This window comes from Phaenicophaeus curvirostris, chromosome 4 (genome assembly GCF_032191515.1).
Source record: "Phaenicophaeus curvirostris isolate KB17595 chromosome 4, BPBGC_Pcur_1.0, whole genome shotgun sequence".
NCBI lineage: Eukaryota > Metazoa > Chordata > Aves > Cuculiformes > Cuculidae > Phaenicophaeus > Phaenicophaeus curvirostris.
Genome location: NC_091395.1, coordinates 2,786,693 through 2,812,012, shown reverse-complemented (window position 1 = coordinate 2,812,012; position 25,320 = coordinate 2,786,693). Strand labels below are relative to the sequence as shown.

General features: G+C 39.9%; 1 protein-coding gene and 1 long non-coding RNA gene across 8 annotated transcripts; one reads left to right on the top strand and one right to left on the bottom strand.

The window, feature by feature from the left end:
* Nucleotides 1–2,440: 2,440 nt before the first annotated feature.
* Nucleotides 2,441–24,970, top strand: ZGRF1 (zinc finger GRF-type containing 1). Of its 7 annotated transcripts, none has more exons than XM_069855119.1 (27): nucleotides 2,441–2,527; nucleotides 2,645–2,725; nucleotides 2,850–2,906; nucleotides 3,356–3,541; nucleotides 3,884–4,085; nucleotides 6,392–6,474; nucleotides 7,144–7,242; nucleotides 8,552–8,657; nucleotides 8,744–8,850; nucleotides 9,053–9,194; nucleotides 10,131–10,780; nucleotides 11,990–12,128; nucleotides 12,640–12,824; nucleotides 13,455–13,642; nucleotides 14,210–14,349; nucleotides 15,253–15,399; nucleotides 16,243–16,357; nucleotides 16,625–16,884; nucleotides 18,101–18,260; nucleotides 19,275–19,352; nucleotides 20,174–20,321; nucleotides 21,306–21,433; nucleotides 21,746–21,869; nucleotides 22,651–22,827; nucleotides 22,945–23,079; nucleotides 23,207–23,468; nucleotides 24,853–24,970. In XM_069855119.1, the coding sequence occupies exons 1-27, from the start codon at nucleotides 2,507–2,509 to the stop codon at nucleotides 24,966–24,968; spliced, it is 4,236 nt and encodes a 1,411-aa protein (XP_069711220.1). In that variant the 5' UTR covers nucleotides 2,441–2,506; the 3' UTR covers nucleotides 24,969–24,970. The 7 variants fall into 7 exon arrangements, with proteins under 7 accessions (XP_069711220.1, XP_069711219.1, XP_069711218.1 ...); XM_069855118.1 differs by having other exon boundaries at nucleotides 3,884–5,579; nucleotides 7,171–7,242; XM_069855117.1 differs by having other exon boundaries at nucleotides 3,884–5,579.
* Nucleotides 2,590–16,833, bottom strand: LOC138719756 (uncharacterized). The gene is made up of 3 exons (XR_011337287.1): nucleotides 16,717–16,833; nucleotides 13,593–13,772; nucleotides 2,590–2,802 (listed from the first exon to the last, which is right to left on the bottom strand). It is a non-coding gene; the product is annotated as an uncharacterized lncRNA (long non-coding RNA).
* Nucleotides 24,971–25,320: the final 350 nt, after the last annotated feature.

Sequence of the window (25,320 nt, the reverse complement as noted above, 5' to 3'; positions counted from 1 at the left end):
CCTGACGGCGGGGAGGGAGGGAGGGGGTTGTCACGTGACTCACCCCACTCACGGCGGGAAGGGTCTAACGCCGGTCTAAGCGCGGGCGGTGTCACGTGACGGCCCCGGCGCGAGCGGTGGGAGGGGCCGGGACGGGGAGTTCCGGGGCGGGTCACATGACCCGTGGCGGGGAGCCACGTGACGCCCGCGCGTCCGCGTCGCGCTCGTGACGTCACGGCCGCGCCAGAGGCGGGAAGGTTCGAACGCCGGACAAGGAGCGCAGCCACCGGCAGACCCGGGCAGGTGGGTTGGGCCGGGGCCTCGGCCTCCAGCCGAAACGACGGTCCCCTTGGGAGTAACCGGGCGGCCCGGACAGCGGGGAGGGGTCACAGCTGAGCGGACAGTGGGGAGGGGTCACACCGCGCCGCCATGAGGGGTGTATGTGTGGGGAGGGGGGAAAGGGCTTCCCGGGGCTGCCTTGGGTTGTGGGCTTAGTAGATCTGTGTGCGTGTGTGCTGGCAACGTTCCTGCCGTTCTCTGTTCCCAGGGCATCCCGTATTCATAGAGTTGCCTGGTAGGAAAAGAGCTCTGAGGTCACTAAGTCCCTCCATATATGTCCACCACTGAACCATCTCTGAGCACCTCGTCTGCCCGTCTTTTAAATCTCTCCAGGGATACTGTCACCTCCCTGGCAGCCTCTGCCAGTCTGACAACCCTTTTGGTGAAGAAATGTTTCCTAATGTCCTACCTGAACCTCCCCTGGCACAGCTTCAGACCATGCCTGTTCATCCTATCACCTGTCACTTTGGGAGAAGAGACCGGCACCCACCTCTCTACAACCTCCTCTTAGAGAGCTGTAGGCAGCGCTGAGGTTTTCTCCAGCCTACTTTTCTTCACACTAAAAACCCCAGGCCCCAGTATTGAGAGTAAACATTCTCATTCATCCACCTGCTTTTAACAGCTAAAGTGCTGAAACATCATAAAGTCATGAAGTCATAAAAATACTAAAGTGCTCTACAGTCAGAAGACTTTTACAAAGAGCTAAAAGTCTGATCGTAGATGATTTTGTTATCACTAAATTTGTTATGAAAAAAGGAAACGCTTTCCCAATTTGTTATGAAAAGAGGAGACTTGATTACATCTGTTGTCTCTGGGCAACCTGTGCCAGTGCCTCACCACCTTCACAGGAAAAATTGTCTTCCTAAGATCTCCTCTAAATCTCTGCTCTTTCAGCTTAAAAACGTTCTCTCTTGTCCTGCCCCTGCCCTCCCTGATCAAGAGCCCCTCCCCAGCTTTCCTGCAGCCCGTTTCAGCACTGGAAGCTGCTCTAAGGTCTCCCCGGAGCCTTCTCTTCTCCAGGCTGAACAACCCCAGCTCTCTCAGCCTGTCCTCATAGCAGAGGTGCTCCAGCCCTCGCATCATCTCTGTGGCCTCCACTAGACTCGCTCCAACAGCTCCATGTCCTTCCTGTGCTGAGGACACCAGAACTGAATCATCAAAGGCTATTTTAAAATTCATTGTGGTCTAACTGACTTCACAGGTGACTGGTTTTGAGAGTCAGTTATCTTCAACATGACTTAAGCAAGCATGACCAACTCCAGAGTCAGTCAACTGGTGACAAAATTATTCTGTTGACAGCTTATGTGACAATTTTATTGCTGCAAGCAAGCATGCTGGATAATTTGTTAATTCTAAATAACGTTCTGGTCACTGGAGTTATCAGAGTTGCTAGTCATTATTTAAATAAATTAAAAAAAAAAAGCAACAACTTCTGTTACTGTGTCACATTTGGTAGGATCTGCAACTATCAAAACCCAAGAACAAAATATGGACGTAGTCTGGTGTCATGAAATAGCGTGTTACCTGCAGGTTTGAGATAGAGTTTTTGCAGTTCCATAAGCAAGGAAATTTCATCTATGCATTGTGTCATAAAAGCTGCCACACTCATATTTCTTACTTTTTAAATTAAAAGGTGGATGAGATGCATTAATTGACCATTTTAAAGTTTTGAGTTCTGCGGGTGCCCTCACCATTTTGCAGAAGCCACTCATTGAACATCATTTAACCTACAGCTTTCATTAAAAACTGAACTTTGATTCTCATCCAAGACTGTTAAGAATAGAGATATTTAAGTGATTAATTGCTGTCATGCTTCTCATTAAAGTTGCTTTACCTGGCAGAATAAGAACAACTTGGATGACAGATTGTTGCTACTTCTCAGTATTCCCCTGAAAGTTTGAAAACACGTTGGCAAGCATAAAAAAGCCATTGTTTACCAGTAATTTCTCTCTTAGATTATTTTCAAGGTTTCTCTTTAAAATGCCCGCATCAGCTACACCCCACTGTTTTGATGTTGTTTTGCATTGAGCTCTGCTCTTTGGAGCGGAAAAAAGTGAACTGACATCTATTTTTTGTGTCAATATGTTTTCTTCACAATCCTGCTAGATTCTGAGTGTTTCCATCTTTCAGGCTGTCTGAAGATGTGACTGTGTGAAATAAGCTGTTGGATCGCTCTTTTGCCAAAGCAATGGCTTCTCAAGAATTCACCGTAAGTGATTTTATCACCATGTAGAATATAAGTAGAAATAAATTAAAACACGCTAGCTGCTGTGTTATTTAAACATGTTCTTACTTATTATTTCAATATTTTACACGTTTCAAACAGGTGTTATACACTCACCAAAAAATGAAAAAATCAAAAACCTGGCAAGATGGAATTCTGAGGATTATCTCTGGCAGAAACAAGGTGAGCAACTTGAGTTTAATGCCGTTGGATTTAATGTCATGTGCTACTGCTGGGCTGTCAGTGGCAACCTAGTCGATCTGTGAAATAAAACGAGTTCTTTAAAATCCTATTTTTTTCATTGCAGGCTGTCTTGTTTGATGATAAAGGACAATGTTTGGAGAGCATTTTTATAAAATCTGAGGTATGTTTTGTTTGGATTTTTTAATTTTTATGCTTGCTTACAGTCTATTTTTCAGGCAGCATTTCAAACCGTTTTTTGATAAATAAGGTAGCACCTGTTCTCATTGCGGATATGAAACTGCAGCAGTGCAAATAGTGGAAACCAGCTGCTACTTATTGATAACTCTTACTGCTTTTCCAGAACCATTGTGGAGGTTTTATGGAATTGTATTCCCATTAGGTAAAAGCAGTGTATTACAGTGATATATTAAATAAGCTTAACTTGAAGCAAAGAGCTAATGCTTTCTAGTATGTGTATATTTTAATCTAATTATTTGTATGGCAGTTGTGATACACTGGGTGGAAACGAGACGTTTTTATGTATAAGTATTTAGAAGACTATTTGTTTAAAAAACTTACTGTTTCTTTTCTAGCACTATTATGTACACAATGCTGCTTTCTGTTTTCTAGGTGAATGCTGGAGATAATTTAGAAAGTGAACGATATTTGATCACAGTTGAAGAAGTAAAAGCAAATGAAAAATCTTTTGGAGGTCAACCAAGGAAAGCAGAAACTCCAGCAGTGGATAGAAATAGTGTAAAACATGGTGTTTTGCCTCCAAGACATCTGTCTGTCGGCTTGAAAAGGAAGTTTACAGTATGTCTTTGTTTCAAAAGTTATCTCTGATGTTACCATGCATTTTAAAACACAAAGGGTATATCTTTTAATGAATGGTAAATGTATAGTTTGTATCTCCCTGTTTTTTTGAACTGTAAGTCAGAATGTGTTACTGGTTGCTATTATTTCCAGAGTTTGCTAACTGTTTAATTTAGCAGGATTGCTGTTGCTAAGGGCTTGAGATTATTTCTCTACAATTATGGAATCATCACGTGCCACTTGATCAGAATATATTTTATGGAGTGTGCCGTACTTTCAGCATTTGATCACAAAATGTGAGATTGATTTCTGAGCAGAATTAATGGAAAATTCCTCTTCTAGGGTTTCCAAGTGCCATGCCAAGTTGAGAAGAAAATATCGGTGATGGAAGATGGAGAAAACCTAACAATATTGCCTTCATCTAAGCAGTGTCAGGATACTTTTCCATCCAAGTTTTATATCACCTCTCCGTTATTTTCTATGGTTGGCAAGAAGGATGCAGAAACAAACCCATCTGCAAACTTTGATCAGGACGCGCGTAGGGGTAATGATCGAGAGCGCATGTCCGTCTCCTCACTGCTTTCAACAACATTTCTCAACAGATGTGATGAGACAGAGAAGCAAAACTCTCATCAGTCCCTTGTGGAGCCAGAATCTCCTGTAATTCCCAGACGTGCCCTATTTAGTAGTCATGGGGCAGTGTCCCACAACATCAGGAGCACAGCACAGATAATAGCTCTCTTGAAGTCTAAACCAACGCAAGAATGCAAAGAGCAAACAACATCTGAAGTCACAGAGTGTCATTCTGGGTATCAGGTGTCAGAGAACACAGATAGTTTATACGACCAAAAGACCACAATCCTACCTGCTTTTTCAGGCAACCCAGCCAAAAGACTAATCCAAAATCTTCCATACCTGCCTTTTATGAAGAAAACTGTAAATGATCAAAAGGAACGGAATGCTGAAGCACTTCTGAATTCAGCTGAACAACCTTGTGAAAAAGAAGTCACGGGACAGAGAAGTGACAAAAATGTATGTAATTTAAGTCAAGACTTACAAGATCCCTGCAATACAAACAGTTTCTTCCTACCTGAATTCACCATAAGCAGAGCGAGCGAGAGCCAGTTTGTCCCATCCTCGGGTGACATTTCGTGTTCACCAAGTCCAGTCACCTTGGAAAAAACTATCTCTAGGTACAGGGAGCATTCAGTGACGAATGGTCTTGAGGAGAATCCTGTGGAGTTGCAAAGTGAGCTTCAGCCAAGCCAAAATTCAGAAAGAATGCCCAGTGAGCTGCAGCGCTCTGTGGCCGTAGCACTGGCTGAAACTGGAGTTGTAGAGGAGGAGTTAAGTACAGACTTAAGCAAGGACTGTAGTCCAGGTGAACAGGTAATGGAGGTTAATTTTAATCTAATGGAAGCTTTTGATTTTAATGACACATACAATGAAGGCCTGTGTGAAAGAGATGTAAAGAAGCTCGCTGAAGGAAACATGCTTTCACAAAGTCCAGATTGCTTAAAGAGAGAAGATGTAGCACAAAGTAGTGTACTGAGACATCATGCTCCTTGTGAAGTAGTGACATGCTGTGAAAACGAAGTCAGATGTTCAGCATTTGATGGAGAGAATGATGGAAATGACTGCACTGAGGGTATTCCTTCCCAGCTTTGTGACAGTGGTGTTGGAGGTATGGGAAGAGTTGCAGATGCCTCTGCAAACCAGGCCAGAACCGAAGCAGGACTTTTGAGTGATGGGCACAATGTAAACGAGGTTAATGGTAGTCAATTAAGTACTGAAGCCACCAACAGACAGAAGGTTCTTGATGGCTGTGCAGCGCATACCGATAATGGCACGGCGTGGATAAAAGACAATCACACTGATCTTTTGTGTAGTGACACAGATGTTAATGAATGTCACCCTAAAACCAGTATGTTTGACAAAACCGAAAGTATTTCGTGTATTCCTACCAGCAGAATACTTTCTGCAGTGGACAAAAGGACAGAAGATGATGTTATACCTGTTGCATGCGTGAAGTCCCCAGGTGTTGATTTAGAATGCTTCTGGGGTACTAAGAGCGATGGCTTTAAACCAGGTAGTCCTTTGCTGGCTTTGTCAGGAAAATCAGATCCTAGCTATGGCTCATTCCAGTATTTTGCAGATGACCATCAAAAGGTATTTGGCATTTCATATGGGGAAGATACTCTCATTCCCAGAAGTTCTATTTATCCTTTAGGAAAAGGCCGTTCTTCTCCAGAAGAAACAGCAATAGGTGAAACTGAGTTTGCAAGCGTAGAGAGCAGAAATGCCTTTCGTGAAGCCTGCAAAGGTGAAAGCGCAGGAATGGATTGCCTGAAACACATGGCAATGGCTCAAAACTCATCAGATCTTCCTGATTTGGTAAATGATATCGCTCTTCTAAGCGCTTTGACTCAACATAGCACAGCGTTAGAAAGCTTACAAAAGCTGGAGGAAAGTAATGGCATATTATGTGAAGCAGAGACTGCTAACGAGATATTTGAACCCCTTGTGGAGGATGAAGGTTAGGTCAGCTTCTATTTTAAAGTTAATTCTGTATGACTGTACTTATTTGACTTCTGTACTCTTCTCTCTCCTGCTAGATAGTTCATATTCAGAAATTATACTTTCGGAGTGATGAGTGATGGAGGTTCCTTCAGGCAAATTTTAGTGTTTAAAGCAACAATGTGGGCTCCTTGACTGTGTCTGTGTTTGCTTTAGTTAAATCCAAGCTGTGCAATTATTTTTGTGGGTAAGGTTTGCAAACCTAGTAGATATTCAGATGCTTTCATGTGAAAAGAATAACTGTAACTTGTTATCTTTTTCCATCTCTCGTAGCTTTAGACCAGTTTACAGAAATGCCTTACTCAGAAAGTATAAAGGCATCTTCCTGTTCATACTTTGATTCCGCTGACCTTGTGGTAACCATTTTTTTGACTACATATTCCTATCTGTATAAGATAAATACATTTTCCACTGGGTTTCTTGACTAAAATTCCTGGCTTATGAAACTGGAGGCTGAGTTAGAAATGTCTTAGAGGAATCAGCTAAGAAGCTGTTAGCAAACAGATATCCTCTTGCAGACCCTATTGCCAATAAATGTTCAGGAGGCCTAATCTATGATGAGAAACTTCATGAAAATTGTAATATTTAGTTATGTTTAACATCACATCAGTATGTCTGGTACTTCTCCTTCCCTATACCATCATTTTTACCATCTAGTTTTTCTTTTCTATCACTGTATTTCTGAAAGCACAGCTTGCCTAGGAATTTTAGCACTTGGGTTGAAATGCACTGGCAAATCTTTGTGCTTGATGCTTGTGGTTTTGTCCAGTGCTATTAACAGTCTTTTTCTTTCAGTCCGTCTAAAGTGGAAAACAAAGATTTTGGATTATATTCTTCTCTTTTTCCTGTTCCATTTGAAAAAAACCATGTTTTCTTTTCCTATCATGGACTGTTTTGGCTTCTGAATAAAAAGGCTGCGATTTAAAATGCTTCCTTTTGTATAAATGTGAGAGATTTCTTAGCTTTTCACTTTAAATGATTATTAAATTGTTAGACTAATTAGCTTTTGCTACTCTTATATGCAGCCCAACTGTGTGGATAGTGTATTACAGAAAACAGAGGCACGTATTCTCCCGGTAGCAGTGGCCCAAATCAATCCTGGGACATCTGACTACCAACCAAAGGTACGATTTTTGTGGAATTGAAGTATAATAAGTAGAGTTTCTTAAGTTTTAGTTCAATGGTTTACTATTTGCAATAAATTACAATTAGAACTAATAAATATTTAAGCAGTCTCATAATGGGCTTCTCATCACTTTTTAGTGTATTTGTCTGCGGGAAGTTTTCTAGCGAGAGTTTTAAACTCGGATGTTACAATACAAAAACATACTAAGTCAGAATACCAATTTTCTGTAGACAGAGATTTGTGCAAAAACTTTATTGCTGCTGAGTTGCAGGAGTGCATGAGAGAGAAGGGAAAAACATAGATATTTCTTTTTTTTTTCTCCTGCTGTTTCCAACAGATTATTATTGCTGCATATGTGACTTATTGACTGTAGGTAATTCCAGAACAATACTTGTTTTCAGTTAATGATAATTCCAATATATCGTGTAGCTTGTTGTGTTTCAAGGGCACCAAGTGAAGGGATCAGCAGCTAGTGAGATAATGCTGAGAGCTCCCTGCTCACAGCCAGCGTGGCAGCAGTGCCCACGTAACATGGAGGTTGCAGCTGAGAGATTTTTGTCACCCCTGTTTTCAAGCAGTTTTGTCCTTTCTGACTTCAGACAGGTAAAACATCGGTTTTTCTTTTCAGTTATCCTTAATAACCTTAGTGCAAGAAAGTATCCTGTAAATGTAGGATAAAAGAGAGTTCATTTGGAGAATGCTACAATCATATCCAAATCACTAAGAACTGAACACAGTACTTTGTGGTAAAACTTTGCAGTTAGACAATTGATTTTACCCATCTTTGTCATTGGAGTATACATTTGCAGGATGTAATTTATTTTTTAACCTCTTATCAGTTCTGCTTTGAAAAATGCACATAGTCATAACATGTGACGTTAAACAGAGAGATTTCTGCTAGTGAATAGGGGCAGAGGGCTTTTATAATCATTGTTTCCTATTGTTAGCAGTAAAATATTTGCCACAACTGGATTTGAAATTGGTATATATTTGTTTGAGAGTTCCAAAGCAAGGCTTAAAACTTTCTTTTTTGGATTATAGTTCTGTTCCTCCTTGATGCAAGGAAGCATGACATGCAAAGTTAAATAAAATATTTTTTTCTAATGCAGTATGTATTTCAATATTTAAAATAATGGAAGAAAAATGATATTTCATTTTTTACTTCAGAATGAGCTGAAGATACTGAAAAATTCTATCCACAAATGAGACTTAGAAATAAGATTCACACAAAGAGAATATTTTGTATAGAGGATAAACAGGTTAATTTCTAACAAGTTTGTGCGTGTAACTTTTCTTTTTTTGTAAAGTCTCCAGGCTCAAGAAGTCTTCATGAGGATGATATCAGCTTTATCAGAGAAGAGAAGTTTCACATGCAGCCTGACTTTATTAAAGAGTCAAGAATAGATCAGTCCTGTAAGTGAAAGCAAAAGTAGAATGCAGCAGTTGGCCTTGGAAAGATTATTCTGCATGACTTCTATCCTTTGCGTATTTTTTCCTAGCGCTAGCATTGAATGTGTGCTCTGAAGTTCCACCATGGACAATGTCAGGCTCACCTTCACACTCGGATTTGAGACAAACACAGTGGACTTCGTCAGACCCTGGCAAGGTATGAATTGACTGTCTCTTCTAGATCTTTTGGGCTTTATTTCCTGTGTGTTCACAGTAGTAACTTCTTATTAAAACTGTTTTATCTCGACTCTGAGAGACTCCTCAGTTGTTTAGAATGATAAGAGAGAGAATTGTGACAAAACAGCTGTAATCAAGTTGCTTTTTCCAGTCATTGACTTGACACATGAATTCTTCTGTAGATGATTGCATCACTAGAACTGCCTTCCTCACTTGATCCAGACTCTACAATTTCTCCAGCTTCAGGAAGGGAAGAAACTATTGGACACTTCTGGGAACCCAGGATCTTGCCAAGAGAACCAGAGTTTTCAGATTTTTTCTCGAGTAAGAAATAATAGTTTATAATTGCAGTTTACAGTATTTTTGCTAGAAAATCTTTGAGGTTTTTTTGAAGCACAATGAGTTGTACTATAAAAGACAGTTACCCTGGGTGCTGAAATACACTGAGATGTGTCTGGCTAACTGCAGAGTTTAATTTGTTTGCTACACATTTTTCATAGGTGAGTGTGTTACTGAGGGGTTTTAAGCACAATTTTAAACAATGTTTTCCAAATTAGTCTTGAATTACATGCCTCCTCCTCACCCATTATATTCTCCTGAAAGAGACTTCTGAAGACTGATTTCATAGTATAAAGGAAAAACAGCTTCTAGCCTGAGGGGGAAAAAGGCTGCAAGCTAAGCTTCTAATTTATTCCGATGTTTTCATTTATTTACCTGCTTTTAGTTTTTTCCATGTTCAGCTGTCAGTTGACCCACTTCCAGCTGACACCCATCAATGACTGTCATTTACTATTGATAGTGAATTTAGTCAAAAAGATGCTTATGGTACTAGAATCCTATTTATCTACATTGGTTAGTGTTAATTTACACACTTTTGTGGATGATCCTTTTGGAAAAAGGAACAAGCGTTAAACTGCTTTCCAATTGACAGCTGTCACTGACCTACTGAGAGTATCAGATTAATGACCTCCAAAACACAATAATCTTTAAATAATGTAGTCCAAACATTTTCTTTTATAGAGTGCCTGCAAAAATGTGTCCTGAATAGAGGGATTCAGGTATTAAAAGAATCACTGTTGAAATCACTCGTGTCATATGGAAATTTGGTGTGGTACTGCATAGTCTTGCCAATTAGAAGACAGAATGTAAAAGGAAGAGCTTGGAATTCTTTCCCTGTCGTAGTGGTTTTGTACACCTGAGATTTTGTGCCATCCCTAAGTGCCACAGGTTGCTGGTAACATATATTTTCTCTCTGTACAGCACAGGAGAAGCCCAGCTATTCAGAGGAATGCAGCCTCTCCAAATTCAAACCCACGGTTAAAACACGAACTCCACTTGTCACTTTTCCTGGCACTGAGATGAGTTCTGATGGAGTTTATCCAGCTGACAGCGAGGAGGTCCAGCAGTCTTTCAGCTCTTCAGTAGACTCTTTATGCAACAAGTCAGTGGAATTTCCTATTAATGCATTTTGCCCCGAGGATAGAAATTACGAAACCTCTGTGTTTGGAGAGTATATGGAAGACAGACAAAGGAAATCCGCACAACCCGCGTTCCCTAATGTAACTTCACAGAATAGACAAAGCAAGTGGCTAAAATATCAAAACAGTGACTTGATAACTCAAAACAGTGATGATGAGGAAGTGACCGATGACATCTGTGCAGAGAATGTCCTTGGAATGCTGCTGGATGACACAGGAGAGGGCAGTGCTGTGAATAAAAGCGCTCCCGGCTCAGCACCTCTGCTGACAGCAAAGAGCACACTTGGTAAATGCCCTGTGAATACCAGCAGCCAAGATTTGATTTCAGAAAGGAAGTTACTTTCTCTGCACTTAAGTCAGACGCCTTTGGCTGAAGCAACACAAAAGGTGTTGAGTCATCTGAGCTGCCACACGGTAACGGGAGACAGCCAGGTGTGTAACTGTTCAAGCAAATACAGTTATAAGTGACAGAAACACATTTTTCTGGACAAAGCAACTGCATTTATCTGATTTCCTGCAAGATATTATCAGTATGGTTGGATGAAATTTTTCTACGTAAGAGGGTCAGCTACAGAACAGCGGCTGCTAATGTATTTTTTTTAAGTGCCGTGACTGATCCTTTGTAAAGGTAATTCCTTGGCACACGCAGTGCCAGATTTAGATTTTTAACCTGAATATTGATGGTAGGAAGATGAAATAAAAGCTGTTGGGCTGTTTTGTCTTCTACAATTGATAAGAGAGTGTTTTTCTCAATTGAGCAATCAGCATGTTTTAACAGCCATGGCATTGTTTAACAGCCAGGTCTTGTTTCAAAGCATTCTCTGATTTCAAAATATTTCAGATGTCTTCAGTTTCGATTGTGGAGAAGTAAGTTTATATACACACACACATATATATGTATATAACAATTCGGACATACTGGATTTTAAAATGCTGATGAAGAGAATTATCATTATGATATGTGCTGCAGTGTAGATAGGAGGGAAGAGCTGCTTGGGACTAGCTGGGATGGCAGGCTCAGGGACAGCCCAAAGCTCTAGTCTGATTCTTCCTTCTCTAGCCTGTGCTGCCTTTCTTGTAGTTCCATCTGATTAATTTATTTCTGTGCAGAAATGGTGTTAAAAATGGGTTTTATGTGCCATGTTTCCCCATGTTCAGGGCTGAAAAAGTGATTCTGAATTAGATAATTTACTCTAAAGCCTTTGTGAGTATTACCTGTGTTATTATAAATGCAGGTGGTTTGCCAAGTGGCAAATTTTAACTTTGTGGTGCATGCTAAGCAGGAGTCCAAGCTCTCTCTGCTGGAGCTCCACATGTACTTGATTCTTCTCCAGTTAGCATTCTATCGAGTGTGTGCTCTTCCACTTACAAAGTCTGCAAACATTTGTGGTGAAAGGAATTTGTATTTTGCTTTTAGAAAACTGATTCTTCATTGACAGTCCTCATCTTGAAACTTCTGGTTGCAGGACAAGGCCTTGAATGTTTTCTATTTAGATATACTTATCCATGAGAGCACAATATATAAAAGAGGAAAAAGAAGAAAAATAAATAGATTTTGGCATGTCTGTACAATGGCCATTGATCAAAATTTGTCTTATTCGGGTTTTAGAAGGTTTAATGGTTTATTTTTCCGTTTTTTAGGAAATAACAGTTTCTGAGTTGTCTTTTCCTAATGTGGATGAAGTCAAGCATGCTAATATTCCTAGAAGAAAGGTTTCCATTCCAACTATATTTCAGTCCTACGTTCACTACAAGCAGATTTTTAAAGCTGCTCTGACAGGTACGTCTAACCCCATGCTATGGGAAATGCTGCTGTTCCTAAAGACTGTGTTTCCAAAGCTTCACAGTGAGCAGGAGAGAGATCATCAGCATCATTTATTGGAACAACTGTGTACATTGGATTTGGAGATATGTATAGATATACTGAAATATATTCAGTTTTGTAAAAGGCCAGTATGCTTATGTTCAACTATGTAACCTGTGCCTGTTCAACCTCCTTTAAAGTCCTATCTAAGCCCTTTTTTTAACAGTTTTTTTTAATGTTTGGATTGTTTAGGGTCTTATATTAAATTATTGGAATGAAATTAAGGTAATTAGAACAAATCAGTTGCATGGGCAATTTGTGAATTCTGCAAGTCTTCTTGTCTTCTTTTAGGATTTGGGTTAAATATTTTTATTTAGACTTGAGATTGAAAGTCTCAAATGCAAACGTTTTTATTTGAATGTTGTGCCCTTGCGTAACCATTTTAAGGCTGTACTAATTATTCTTTTATTTTCCTTTCTGTGTCAAGAGCAATTAAACATAATGCTATTTGAGTTGTCGCAAAGATTACACAACGCTCTTTCGAAAGTGGATATATCATTTTACACCTCATCGAAGGATGGGCAAAGTGAGAGCACAAGAAACTGCGTCCCACTCTGCAATCACATGCATCCTGCTAAGCTTGTTATGGTTAAAAAAGAAGGTCAGAACAAGGTGCTGTTTATTCCTTGTTTTTTTCCAGTTTGGGAGTGTGTGTTTGGTGTAGAGACTGTATTCTGTGAGCAATTACAGGGCAAGTCTGTGTGATTTACAACTGCAGGTTCGAGTGATGTGCTACAGAGATCAGTTGTAATATTCACTAGTGTCCAGAATTGTTGATGTTCTCCACACAGAAACAGCTTTATAAATGCAGAGAGAAAGACCTGACTTTATAATTCTCTAGGTTATGTGCCCAGAGCAGTGGTGGCTGCCCCATCCCTGGAGGGGTTCAAGGCCAGGCTGGATGGGGCTTGGAGCCCCTGATCCAGTGGGAGGTGTCCCTGCCCATGGCAGAGGGTGGAACTGGGTGGGCTTTATGGTCCCTTCCACCCCAAACCATTTCATGATTCTATGATATGCAGTCTCTGTAAGGAACGATTATACACACTGGCTTAGCAAGCTGAGAGTTCTGAAAACACACTTGTATTTTTCAGCCAAATAGTGAAAACACATGTGTTTGATTATTTGTATAGCAGCTAGTACTGGTCCATTCATTGCTCTACTTCTTTTCTTGCTTGTTTGTTTGTTTGTTTTAACAGACTGGTCTTTTTCTCTTTTTTTTTTTCCCCCTTCCTCCCTTCCTAGGGTCGTTTGTTCTACGCCTGCGATGCCCCAAAAGCTGAACAGTGTTCATTTTTCAAGTGGATTGAAGATGTGAACCCCACACAGGTCAAATCCAGACCTAACGTGGTGCTTCATGATATAAAAAGTATTGGGACGTACCTCAGAAGTCAAATGATTTCTCTCTATGAGGGATGCCCGCTTTTGGTGAGGTATTCTGAACTGCTGTGCACTTTTCACAAGCACTGTGCAAATGGCAGGGTTTGTAAATATTCCAGTAATTGCATTTTCAGTAGCATATAACAGACACATTCAGTAACTGTGCATGAAGAGGCTACAATTCTGTGAAGAAATAATATTCACAGCAATGGCATTTTGAGTCAGCACTCTTTTCCTCAAGAATCAAAACTGCTTAGCAGCAACGTGATCAATTCCTTAATGAAATCCTTTGTGATTGTTGCCTTTGAATTACTATTAGTTTAAGCTTTCATAAGAGAATTTGATTTATCCTGTTAACGATTCTAATTTTAATGTTAGAGGTTGTATCTAAGGCTATTGTTTGCTGCTTAACTGTAGGGGAAACAATTATGGCTGAATACAAGGGAAGGATTTTACAGTCAAGGTAAACGTATTTAAAACTTGGTACTGTAAGATGACAAAGAACTACCAAAATTCCGCTGTGTAATTTGGTCTTATCTGTGGAGCTTGCTTTATTTTGGTGGTGAATCCAAGATGTGCCAATTGTTTACGTACATTTTCTTAAAATTGCAATTTAACAGGAAGGCCTTTGAAATTCAAACACAGCGGTGTAGTAAGTTCAAGAAGTTTATGAATATGCCTGCCAGATTTGATGGTGATTCCAAAACCAAATTGTACCTCAAACTAAGCAGAAAGGAGCATTATTCTCTCTATAGCAAAGGTAAGCAAATCTCCAGCATCCAAAGAACTGTCCATGTCACGTGCCTTTGTAAAGTTTTAATTTGTAATCTAAGGAGGAAAATAGAATCCTATAAACTCCTGCCAACCCTGATAGTTCAATTTCTGTTCTAGAAAGGCAGCAAAGTATCTCAGTAATTCATCTTTCCTTGTAAATGTTCAACTGCCCTAGAAAAATATACATTCCATATTCTTGGGTTTAGAATGTATTAAATGTGTGAATCGCAAAGTTTCAGGAAAGGCCAGTATTCAAATAGATGATATTTAAGGAAATCTTGGTTAAAAAAATCAGGTTTTCATTAGCTGTTGTGTATTTCTTCTAAATGATCAAAGCATCACAAACTTCGAACCCAAACTATTCTATGATTCTATATGCACCATTATGGCTCCGAACTCTGAAGTCTCTCTTGCTGTGCTCTGCAATTTATGGTATAGGAGTGATATAGTGAGCTTCGTTTGGATGTGCCAAATAAAACAGAACATTTCTAGGCTCCAGTATGTGTTGGTTTTGAAAGAGAAGGGAGAACAGACGTTTGTTTCAGTGCTTGCTGGTCTTTGGCAGAAGTCTGGTTAACTGGATTTGTAGGATACTTCTGTGATTTGTTCCAAATAATGATACTTCAGATTTGTCAGAAGTCAAACCTCCTGTGAGCACCAGGAGAGAACTTCCCAGTTACTGTCAGTTTCTGACAGTAGGTACCAGAAGAATTACAAATTATTTGTTCATTCTTTAGAACTGGACTAACTCTTATTTAGGACTTTTTCATATCCCCTGCTTTCACGTTAGTGCTGATTTAATTTGCAGCAAATACTGAGCTATTTTGTCGAGTTTAATTTACTTTAAAAGACAACAGTAGAAACTTATGAGAACTGTGTTTTTTGACAGATGATATTTGGGTTGTTTCGAAGACTCTGAACTTCGAGCCTCTTGATACTTTTATTGCAAGCAGTGCTTTCTTTGGACCATCCTCTAACAATGAAGTAGAGTTACTCCCACTGAAAGGCTACTGCCCCTCAAACTGGCGATCGGACAGTGAGTTTTGCACCAAATCATTCAGAATTGTGGGAAACAAATACTGGGGGGAAAATCTGGCCAGCAATGAAGGATGAGATTAGAATGTTTCAAGTCTAGTACTTCATTCACAGGATTATTTTCCCTTGTGACTTTGAATATGTTATTTGAATACATATACTAATGTACATTCCTCAATACTGAGAAGGAATTTCTTCACTGTGAAGGTGGGGAGGCGCTGGCCCAGGTTGCCCAGGGACATTGTGGCTGCCCCATCCCTGGAGGTGATAAACAACAGCAAAACAGAGCTATATGGGTTACTAAACATATTAGAAACCTATTCCTTAGGCTATCCCTGAGCCCCAGAACTTTAGGAAACTGGCAGTAAATTCAGAAGACATAATTGAATAATTGTTCTATTCTTATGCTCTCCCCTACGCTTTGGAAACAGGATAGGTGGAACATGAATCTGGCCCATTGGAGGTGTTCTTATGTTCATGTCTTGTGTGTTTTAAGAAAACACGTGCTTAGCTGTTGTGATGCAGATGGTTTACTTGCAAAATGCACCTCCTAAATTCCAAAGCCTTCTAAATATCCAGAGTATTTTTAAAATGAGTAAGAGTTTTTGTCTAAGCTTTCTTAGGAGGTTCCTGATGTTGGAAACATGAATACTTAAAAATAACGCGTTTTGGAAAGGAGAGCTGATAGGTCTCTCCTCACCTAGAATATTGAGGCAGACATGAGTTCACTGGGTTCCAGGAGGCCAATCATTCTTTTGGCATTTTGTAGTTCATTTATCAGGCTGAGTAGAAATTTTGACTCTTTGACGTTTTTCCTAATTTTCTTTTTCTGTGGCCTTTTCAGCAATTGTTCATGCCTTGCTGGTTTGCAATGCCAGTGGGGAGCTTACGTCTTTGAGAAATATGGAGGAGCACTTCAATCCATCTACATTACCGCTAATACCATTTCTACTAAAGATGTAAGTTACTGTTTCAGCAATGATGCGAACACACAATATGTCTGTGAGTACAGAAAAACACCTGACAGAAATACCATGAAGTTTAAAAAGTAGGGCAGGAGTAAATGGCCAAGGCATATGTTGGGGTGCAGGGAGAGGCAACTTTTACTTATGTCAGCTGTTAATCAGCATTTCAATGTCAGGAGAGTAAGAGAATTAGAACCATGATATGCAAATTATACATATGCAGTGTTATAGCGTGAATTTTGATCACTGTGTTTTCCTTAGGAATTCTGGTTCTGAAAATGCTACCAGTAGAGTCAACAGAAGGAAATTTATTCCACCTGCCATGAGCCTGAAACCCACAATGATGCACGGACCTGTCAGCACTGAAGTGGCAATGGGGCTGGCAGAAAAGATGATCCAAACGTTCTCATTGAACCCAGATCAAGCTACGTCACTCATTCAGATAGCGCAGATGATGACCTCATCTGGAAATACCAAACCAGTAGAAGAACATCAGACCTTCCCTATCACAATCATACGTGGTAGCTAGCAAATTACTGTGAAACTTGCTGCTATTGTGTCTTTGCAAAAATGCTGATTAATATGTAATGCCAGCGTTAGTGAAATAGCCTTAAATTCTCAGGGATGAAACAGTAGACTTGTTTCCTTAATCATATATTCACAATTCTAGATGGTCTCAAAGGGGGATTCTTATTTTTGGTTAAACGCTGACTTATTTTGAACGTAGCACAAAGGCTGAGGCTGAATAAACTGCCACTGTGCGTGGAATATCCTTTTAAAATCTTCTGTAATACTGCTGTCCTCGCCTACTTCATGCATTTCCTGAAAATTCATTTATTGGATGAGACCCCTCAGATAATGACCCTAACCTTATAACATCCATTCATCAAAGCTTTTGATCCTTGAATTTGTGTTTGCCTTTTGCAGGATTTTACATAAGCATAAACTTCTTTCCTAGTAAATTCTACACTCAGAATCAGAGTTATTTAGTGTCTTCTGCTTATTTCCTTTCATACTAAAACCACTTTTTGTCACGTTTCAGCTTTGCTAAATTATGATATAATTTTTTTTCCATTATACATTATTCCTTGCTGTTTTATATTTCCTTCTGTCTTGGTTTTATCCCTTTTAAACAGGTACAAAAAGGCTGGTAACATCTTAGTTCAAAGATATGTGTTTTTTTTAAATCAGTATTGAAAAGCAGTTACCGTAATAAGTTTTCAGATCCTGTCAAAGTAAAAATGTTGACAATAATGACAATCTTAGTATAGATACCACTAGACTTAAATTGCTTGAGCTTTTGTTTGGCTGTATTGATCTAGTGAAAATTTTAGTCATTCCAGAACAATTGTCTCTCAAATTCCTTATTCTGTACCTGAGGACGTGGTATGAAGGATGTGCATGCAGGCACTTGTATTTGTATTATTTGAATGTATTGATGAGGCTCCTTAGCACATAATGCTTTTAATAGCACATAATGTATTTAAGGAGAAAATCTAGGAAAAATACCCTTGCTTCCCCTTTTCTGTAGTTTTTTATGAACTTATTACAGGCAGTAAATGCAAACTGTAAGACAATTCATTGACCCTCGATACTTACAGCTGCTAAAGCGAGCACACGCTATGTTTTTACAGGAATCACAGCATAATGTTTCATAAGATTAACTTAAATTGATTAGAACTGTACTTTCTAGAAAATTTTCACTTGTAACTTGGGCTTTTTATTCCGAAATACCAGGTGTTTTTGGAGCTGGAAAGAGCTATCTGCTGTCTGTTGTCATCTTGTTCCTGGTACAGCTCTTTGAAAGCAGCGAAGCTACAGAGGGTCCAAGGCCAGTTCCATGGAAACTCCTGATCGCTTCTTACACTAATGTTGCTGTTGACAGGGTACTGCTCGGGTAGGTTGCCAGGACTTGTACAGACTACAGAAGCATAAAATCATTAGGTTAGAAGAGACCTGTGAGGTCATGAATTCCAGCCATACCAGTCTGCTACTAAATCATGTCCCCAAGCAACTCATGCATCCACCTTTAAATACCTCCAGGAGTGGTGACACAACCACTTCCCTGGGCAGCCTCTGCCAGTGCTTGAGAACCCTTTCTGTCAAGAAATTTTTCCTAATGTCCAATCTAAACTGCCCCTGACACAGCTTAAGGCCATTCCCTCTTGTCCTATCACCTGTCGCTTGGGAGAAGAGACCAACACCCACCTGTCTACAACCTCCTTTCAGGTAGTTGTGGAGAGCGATGAGGTCTCTCCTCAGCCTCCTCTTCTCCAGGCACAACCACCTCAGTTCCATAAACAATGGTTCCATAAACAATAATGCATTCATATGATAAAGATAATTGGTATTTCCAGTAGAACACTTCAAGAAGATTGCATTCACTTTAATGTTACCCTTGCTCCTTTGCACAGCGTGCATATGCTAAAAGACTGCAAGACTAGCTGTGCCGATTCACATGAGACTAATGTTGGGCTCTACTCTCATCACATCCACTATTAAAATCCATCGTTACGGAAAACAGTATTGCTCAGGAATGTTTGGGAAGTAGCAGTAGGGACAGGAGAAGAGGTGCGGAGAGAGAGAGGCAGAGTCGGGCTTCGGAAACTTCAGCGTGAAGCTGGCATTAAATGAAAATCATTGTTTGGAAAGAGAAAGGAAGGAAGGGAAAGTACAAATGGAAGACTGTTTATGAGAGGAGAACTATGAAAGGTTTAAGCATTTTTTGAGACAAATCATGATGAGGTAATTGACTTTGATTTACTTGAACTGTGGCCCGAGTTACTTCATCTGATCAACTGCAGAAGTTTGAGTTCTGATGTGTCCAATAGCCTTTTAGAATCACTTTTAAATCTTCCAAAATTTCATTTTACATTTCTGTGACATGTCTCATCTCTTTTTTTCTTTGAAGTCTACTTGATCTTGGATTTGAGGATTTTATCAGAGTGGGAAGTGTTAGGAAAATCACCAAAGCAATTCTTCCACATAGGTAAGAATCTTGATCTTTGAGGGATCTGAAGTGATTCATGATAGTATGCACACTGTAAAATAACTATTTTGAAGTAATTCAGAATGTGATTATAATATGCCTCGTTCAGGGTTCTCAATACACAAAGCAAGGGAGAAATTTGACCTTGGCTTGGGAACGTCACTTGTTGCTGAATACAGCTAGTGCTTTTAAATGAGAATTAGTAGAGGAGGACAAAATAACTGCAGTTACAGATGTGTAACGGTTTACATGTCTGAGTTTACACAAGGAGGGAAAGCAAAACAGAGAGCTGTGAAATAGGTCTGTACTGCTGTAGCAATAAGAGCTAGGAGGAACTAATCATAAATTTAATGTTCAGGGAATTAATAGTAACAACTCATGAATTCTGTATGACTTACACAAGTTACCTTTGCTGTAGTGGTCCGGGGTTTCTCCTTCAACTATTTAAAAGTAAGCAATCTACATAGTACTTTCAACACAATTTGAGAGAACAAAGTAAAATTCAAGATGATTAAAGATTAATTTTCCATTCCTTGGTGTCAGTAGCATACCAAGGATATAAATCAGCTGCGTGCTTGGAGAAGTCATTTAATACACATATGCCTCTGGTCGGGGTGGTAGGGTCTGAGCTGGTGGGTTTAAAGGTCGGTTTTATAACAGATATTAGACTAGTCTACTGGGTTCTAGTCCGTTGGGTTCGGGATAGGTGAGTACATTATTGCAGAGTATAAAATATCATTATTTTTCTATATTGGTTTGGTCACCAAACAGGGAAAGCACTGTTACTTTCAATCATTGTAATGCTTGTGTTCTTTTTGAAGTTTACATACTGGCTCAGGAAATGAAAACGAGCAGTTAAAAGAGCTGCTTGCTCTCATGAAAGAAGATTTGACTCCAGCGGAAAAAATATACGTAAGGAAGAGTATTGAGCAGCATAAACTGGGGACCAATAAAGCTATGCTGCAACAGGTACAGTCAAAGCAATAGGTTGGGAAGGTGGGAATTTACAATGGCTTATCCACAAGGCCCAGCAAATGGAAACCGGGAAGCCCCTCTGATACCTGAAAAGTAAGATGAGTGTTAGGTCTAGGGCGGGTTTAATTGCACAAGTATAGTGTAGTGTCTTAGCTGTGTGTGAGTTCTTTGAGTTGAGCTTGGAGTTCCTGATTAGTGATATATTATGAGACATAAACCCTTTCTGAACTTTATTGCAATCTGATTTAATATTACCAATCTAGTTTGCAAGGTGAGGAGAGAGAAGTTTCTGAGTCCAGCTAGTCTGCACTCTCAGATTGAAACTAAAACTGATATAGTCATAAGGGTAGAAGATAAGGACTGAGCTAAATCTATCCTAGAGCTGAGTATCAGCCGCCAAGAAGATTTCAAATGTGTTTTAAGTAACTTTTCATCAAAGTATTATCTTTTAAGATTACCGCCTCCTGTAGAGAAATCTTCTCAATTTCTGATCTTTCTAGTTACCTTATCTTTTTCCCTCAGTCCTAGACTCAAAAAGCCCCAGCTTGTTGTAAAGCAGTTGTAACAAAGCAGGTCTGAGCAATTTGTGCCTTGTGTTTGTTCTTGGTGGTCACTGCTGCCACTTTTGCTGCTGTGCTTCAGAAGGTTTAGGAGGTTTGTGTAATCTGAACTCTCCCTGTATCAGACTACATCTGATCTTAAAACACACGAATCTGTGAAGGATTCTAATGTATAAACACTCCATGCATAAGAAATTATAACCTTGGATCCATCTCTTTGCATGCACAATGCCTTTTACTGGAAGTTAGAATACGATTTTTGGAGACCCAGTGAGTATGACAGAGCATGCAGTAGAACTGCTAAAAATTAATTGAGGTGTATTGTACTGCTGAAGCTGTAGTTACATATTGCACAGACATCAACTATTAAATGATCTTAACTTTTGATCTGCCCATTTTCTCCTCTCTCATAACAAAGGTAAAAGTGGTTGGAGTGACTTGTGCTGCCTGCCCGTTCCCTTGCCTGAACACTCTCAAGTTCCCTGTAGTGATGCTGGATGAGTGCAGTCAGATGACTGAACCTGCTTCCCTCCTTCCTATTGCAAGGTACGGGTTCCTTTTGTGTTTCAGCAGAGATAAAACTTGTAGTTACCAGTCACACAACCTCAAATAATTGCCAAACTTGCACAGCTTTTTTAAGAACACAAATGCTGAGGACTCGCCCTAGAAAGCAAAAAGACTAATTTTAAACTGAGGCTTGCTTTTGGGTGCCTTCCTTGAGTTACCAAGTTATTTTAACCATGGAAAGACAGGGAGTCTGCTGGAAAGCATTCTGTGATGTATAAATACAGCACACGCTGGTGTTATGAAGAGTTTGACATCCTTTTTAGAACTTTATTTTTTAACATTCTTATTTAGGTTTCAGTGTGAAAAGCTAGTCCTTGTTGGAGACCCCAAGCAACTACCGCCAACTATCCAAGGGTCCGAGAGCATTCATGAGAAGGGATTGGAGCAGACGCTTTTTGACCGGCTTTGCTTAATGGTTCGTACAACTAACATCATTTTAGAAAAGGTGGAGGGTGAAGTTGTAGGTCCATTGAAGTCACTGAAAGATTTAGATGTCAGAAGATCAGCCAGGCTTTTGATTAAGCAGTTTCCATGCCAGTGCATTTCTCAGTAAGTGTTATTTTCACAGTGCAGGGAGAACTCATAGAATCATGGAATGGTTTAGGTTGGAAGGGACCCCAAAGCCCACCCAGTGCCACCTCCTGTCATGGGCAGGGACACCTCCCACTGGATCAGGAGCTCCAAGCCCCATCCAACCTGGCCTTGAACACCTCCAGGGATGGGGCAGCCACGGTTTCTCTGGGCAACCTGGGCCAGGGCCTCCCCACCCTCACAGCAAAACATTTCTCCCTCAGACCTCATCTCAATTTCCCCTCTTTCAGCTTAAAACCCTTCCCTCTCGTCCTGTCCCTGCACTCCCTGATCAAGAGCCCCTCTCTAGCTTTCCTGTAGCCCCTTTCCATACTGGAGGGCCGCTCTAAGGTAAGATATTGTAAGCATAACAAGCGCAGAACAAGAATGGGTTCAAAAGCAATGACAGATTCTGACTTCTGATCTTTCTGAGCCATTTTCAATGCAGATAGAAGAATTTGAGGCTGCAGTATTTGTTGTAAATTCTGTTGAAGCGAATGTGTGAAGGTCAAGCCAACTTTACGATAGGAATCTTTTCCACTTAATTCTTGTTTGACATAGCTGGCGCTGAAAAATGTTTAGTAATTCTTTTTCCTTGACACGCTTTCTGTATCATAATTCTTTAGGGACACGAACCAGTCCTCCTTCGGACACAGTACCGATGTCACCCTGCTATTAGTGCCATAGCCAACGAGCTGTTCTATGAAGGAAGTCTGATAGATGGCGTTTCTGAGAAAGAGAGAAGTCCTTTATTGGATTGGCTTCCAACACTATGTTTTTATAGTGTTAATGGGATGGAGCAAGTAAGCTTTTAAACATTTGTTATATAAAAAGTCAATAGTGAAGTTGTTCCTCCCTTCTGTTTCTTTTTGCGGTCTGCTGTTTGTGACAACTAAACTGGAAATCTTCCCTGTTTCCAGATTGAAAGAGACAACAGCTTTTATAACATGGCAGAGGCTCATTTCACAATCAAGCTCATCCAGTCTCTGATTGCGAGTGGAATAGAAGGATCTACGATTGGCGTGATTACTCTTTATAAATCACAGATGTATAAGGTTTGTATTACGTGTCACCAATTGAAGAGTGTTCTTAAATGTATTTGTTTCTTCTAAATATTCTTTGCTCAAGACAAGTGGCTGTGAGTAGCAGAACTCATCACCGTCCATATTCATTTGTCTACAGATCCAGAATTTGCTTGGCTCTGTTCACTCTGAGGCTTTCAAAATTAAAGCTGTCCAGGTGTCCACTGTAGACGCTTTCCAAGGAGCTGAGAAGGAGGTCGTTGTTTTGTCGTGTGTAAGAACCAGGCAAATGGGGTTCATAGACTCAGAAAAGAGAATGAATGTTGCACTAACGAGAGCAAAGAGGCATTTGTTGATTGTTGGAAATCTGGCCTGTTTAAGTAGGAACAGACTGTGGGGAAGAGTAATTCAGCACTGCAAAGGTAATGTTTTCTTTTCCTGTGTTTTTGAAACCATGCAGCTCATCATCTTTAATTAACTAGGTACAACACTCTTGATATATTAGTGTGTATACATACTGTACACACTATATCATATATAAAGCATGTAGTGCACGCGCTATATAAAACAGTATTACATATAAAATATAGTATATAGCTGGGAAATGCAAGTATTGTGCAAGCAGCATGTTCGCAGTTCTATCTGCAAACTGTTTTTACGCTGGAAGGGTATTTGTAACCCAGTAGTAGGACTTCTTTTTCTCCTTTTGATGCCATCAGATAGTGACACAAAGACCACACCAGTAAGGAGAGCTGAAACCCACTGCTGCGTTTCTATCCCTTTTCCAGTTTGCTTTTGTGTAGTAGACCCAGGCAGAAACAAGTTATAAACAAATCCTTCTTTCCAGCAGTATTTCTGAATAGACAGTCCTTGAATAAAGGAAAGAATGCACAGCATCTTTCTGCAGCTAGGGGCTCATTCATTTTGGAAGATGGATTTTGAGCTGCTAGGAAAAAAACCCAATGCTATTGGAGATCAGCAAACTCTGCCAAATAATTCCCGATTGCTTTGTTTGCAGCTCGCTCTTGTGAACAGAGGTGTTTGTTTTATCAGACTATAGAGGGAAATACAGTTTTGAATGTAGTTTGCACATTATCTGCTGTGAAGTTTGCTGTAATTGAGCATTTACATAGTTGAAAGCTACTCCTGCTTTAAGAAAACCAAACCAAACCAAAATCCTTAGGGTGCTCGTCTCCACCTATTGCAACTTTGCTGTCAGGTGTTCAAAGTGCCTGAACAGCCCCTTAATTCTGTGCATCTCTTTCATTTTTGTGGTCTGCGTGGTTTGGGAACAAAGGTTGCAGTTTCTCCCCTTGTTGGCCCTTATGTTGGTCCCTTTTGACGTGGAACAGTTGATATCTTGGAACATTAGTTACATTTCATCATGAATTCTTCCCTGGTGGTTTTCTTGGATCTAGAGAGCGAGAGCTGGAGTAGTGTCCAGCTCTCTAAAGCACATTCAATAATCTGGCTGGCTCTGACTGCCCGGTACCCAGCAAGGCTCCCTTGCGAAGGGCACGTCCTCTCATGACTCTGGATCAGCAGGTACTGCAAAGGGAGTGCTTGGTCTCTAAAACAACAGATCATGCGAGAGCAGGTGCCAAAGGGGTAATTATTATATTTACCTACTGGGTTGCTATCAAAGGAATCGTCTCGTTAGTGGCTGAACTCTGAAGAACCATTTTCAGACTAGAACAATTATAGCCAGTTGTTAGGCTTGGGGAAATAGACGTTTACACCACAGACTAATTACACGATGGACGCTGTATGGGGAGGTGTAATTATCCTGTTTATTGCTGCTTTTAGGATGGGAAAATGGATTACAACATGTAAGCCAGTGTGAGCAGCAGCTAGACGACATTCTGAAGTGTTATTTGGAGAAATGGAAGGAAGAGGAACGGAATAAGAAAAAGCAAAAATAAAACGTACACCCATTTTATGAAGAAAATGTGAATTGCGTGTTTGTAAAAATTATCAGAATGATTGCAAATCATATATTTATTTGTAATGTGTGAAATTTTGTTTGTATCTCAGGGCGCTGATACTTCCGTTTTGACCCCTTGTTTGTATGCCTAAAAATGAATAAAGTAACTTTATCTGCTTGATAACTGCAGTCCTTTCATGCTTATGAAGTACCTTATTGTTTTATTAGTGTTTCATTATTCTTGAGATTACACAGGTAACGTTGTCTTGTGGAACGATTCTTTATTCTGTGTATTCACAGATCAGTGCCATCTAGGCAGGAGCTTGGTTAAAGCAATTAAAAGGTTAAAC

What these genes read in the sequence shown, in the direction of transcription:
- ZGRF1 (XM_069855112.1), top strand. Translation starts at nt 2,507, where the DNA reads ATGGCTTCTCAAGAATTCACC. An exon ending in CATCTGACTACCAACCAAAG is followed by an intron (nt 7,243 to 8,551) that starts GTACGATTTTTG and finishes TTTTTTGTAAAG; the next exon opens with TCTCCAGGCTCAAGAAGTCT. An exon ending in ATAAAGCTATGCTGCAACAG is followed by an intron (nt 20,322 to 21,305) that starts GTACAGTCAAAG and finishes CTCATAACAAAG; the next exon opens with GTAAAAGTGGTTGGAGTGAC.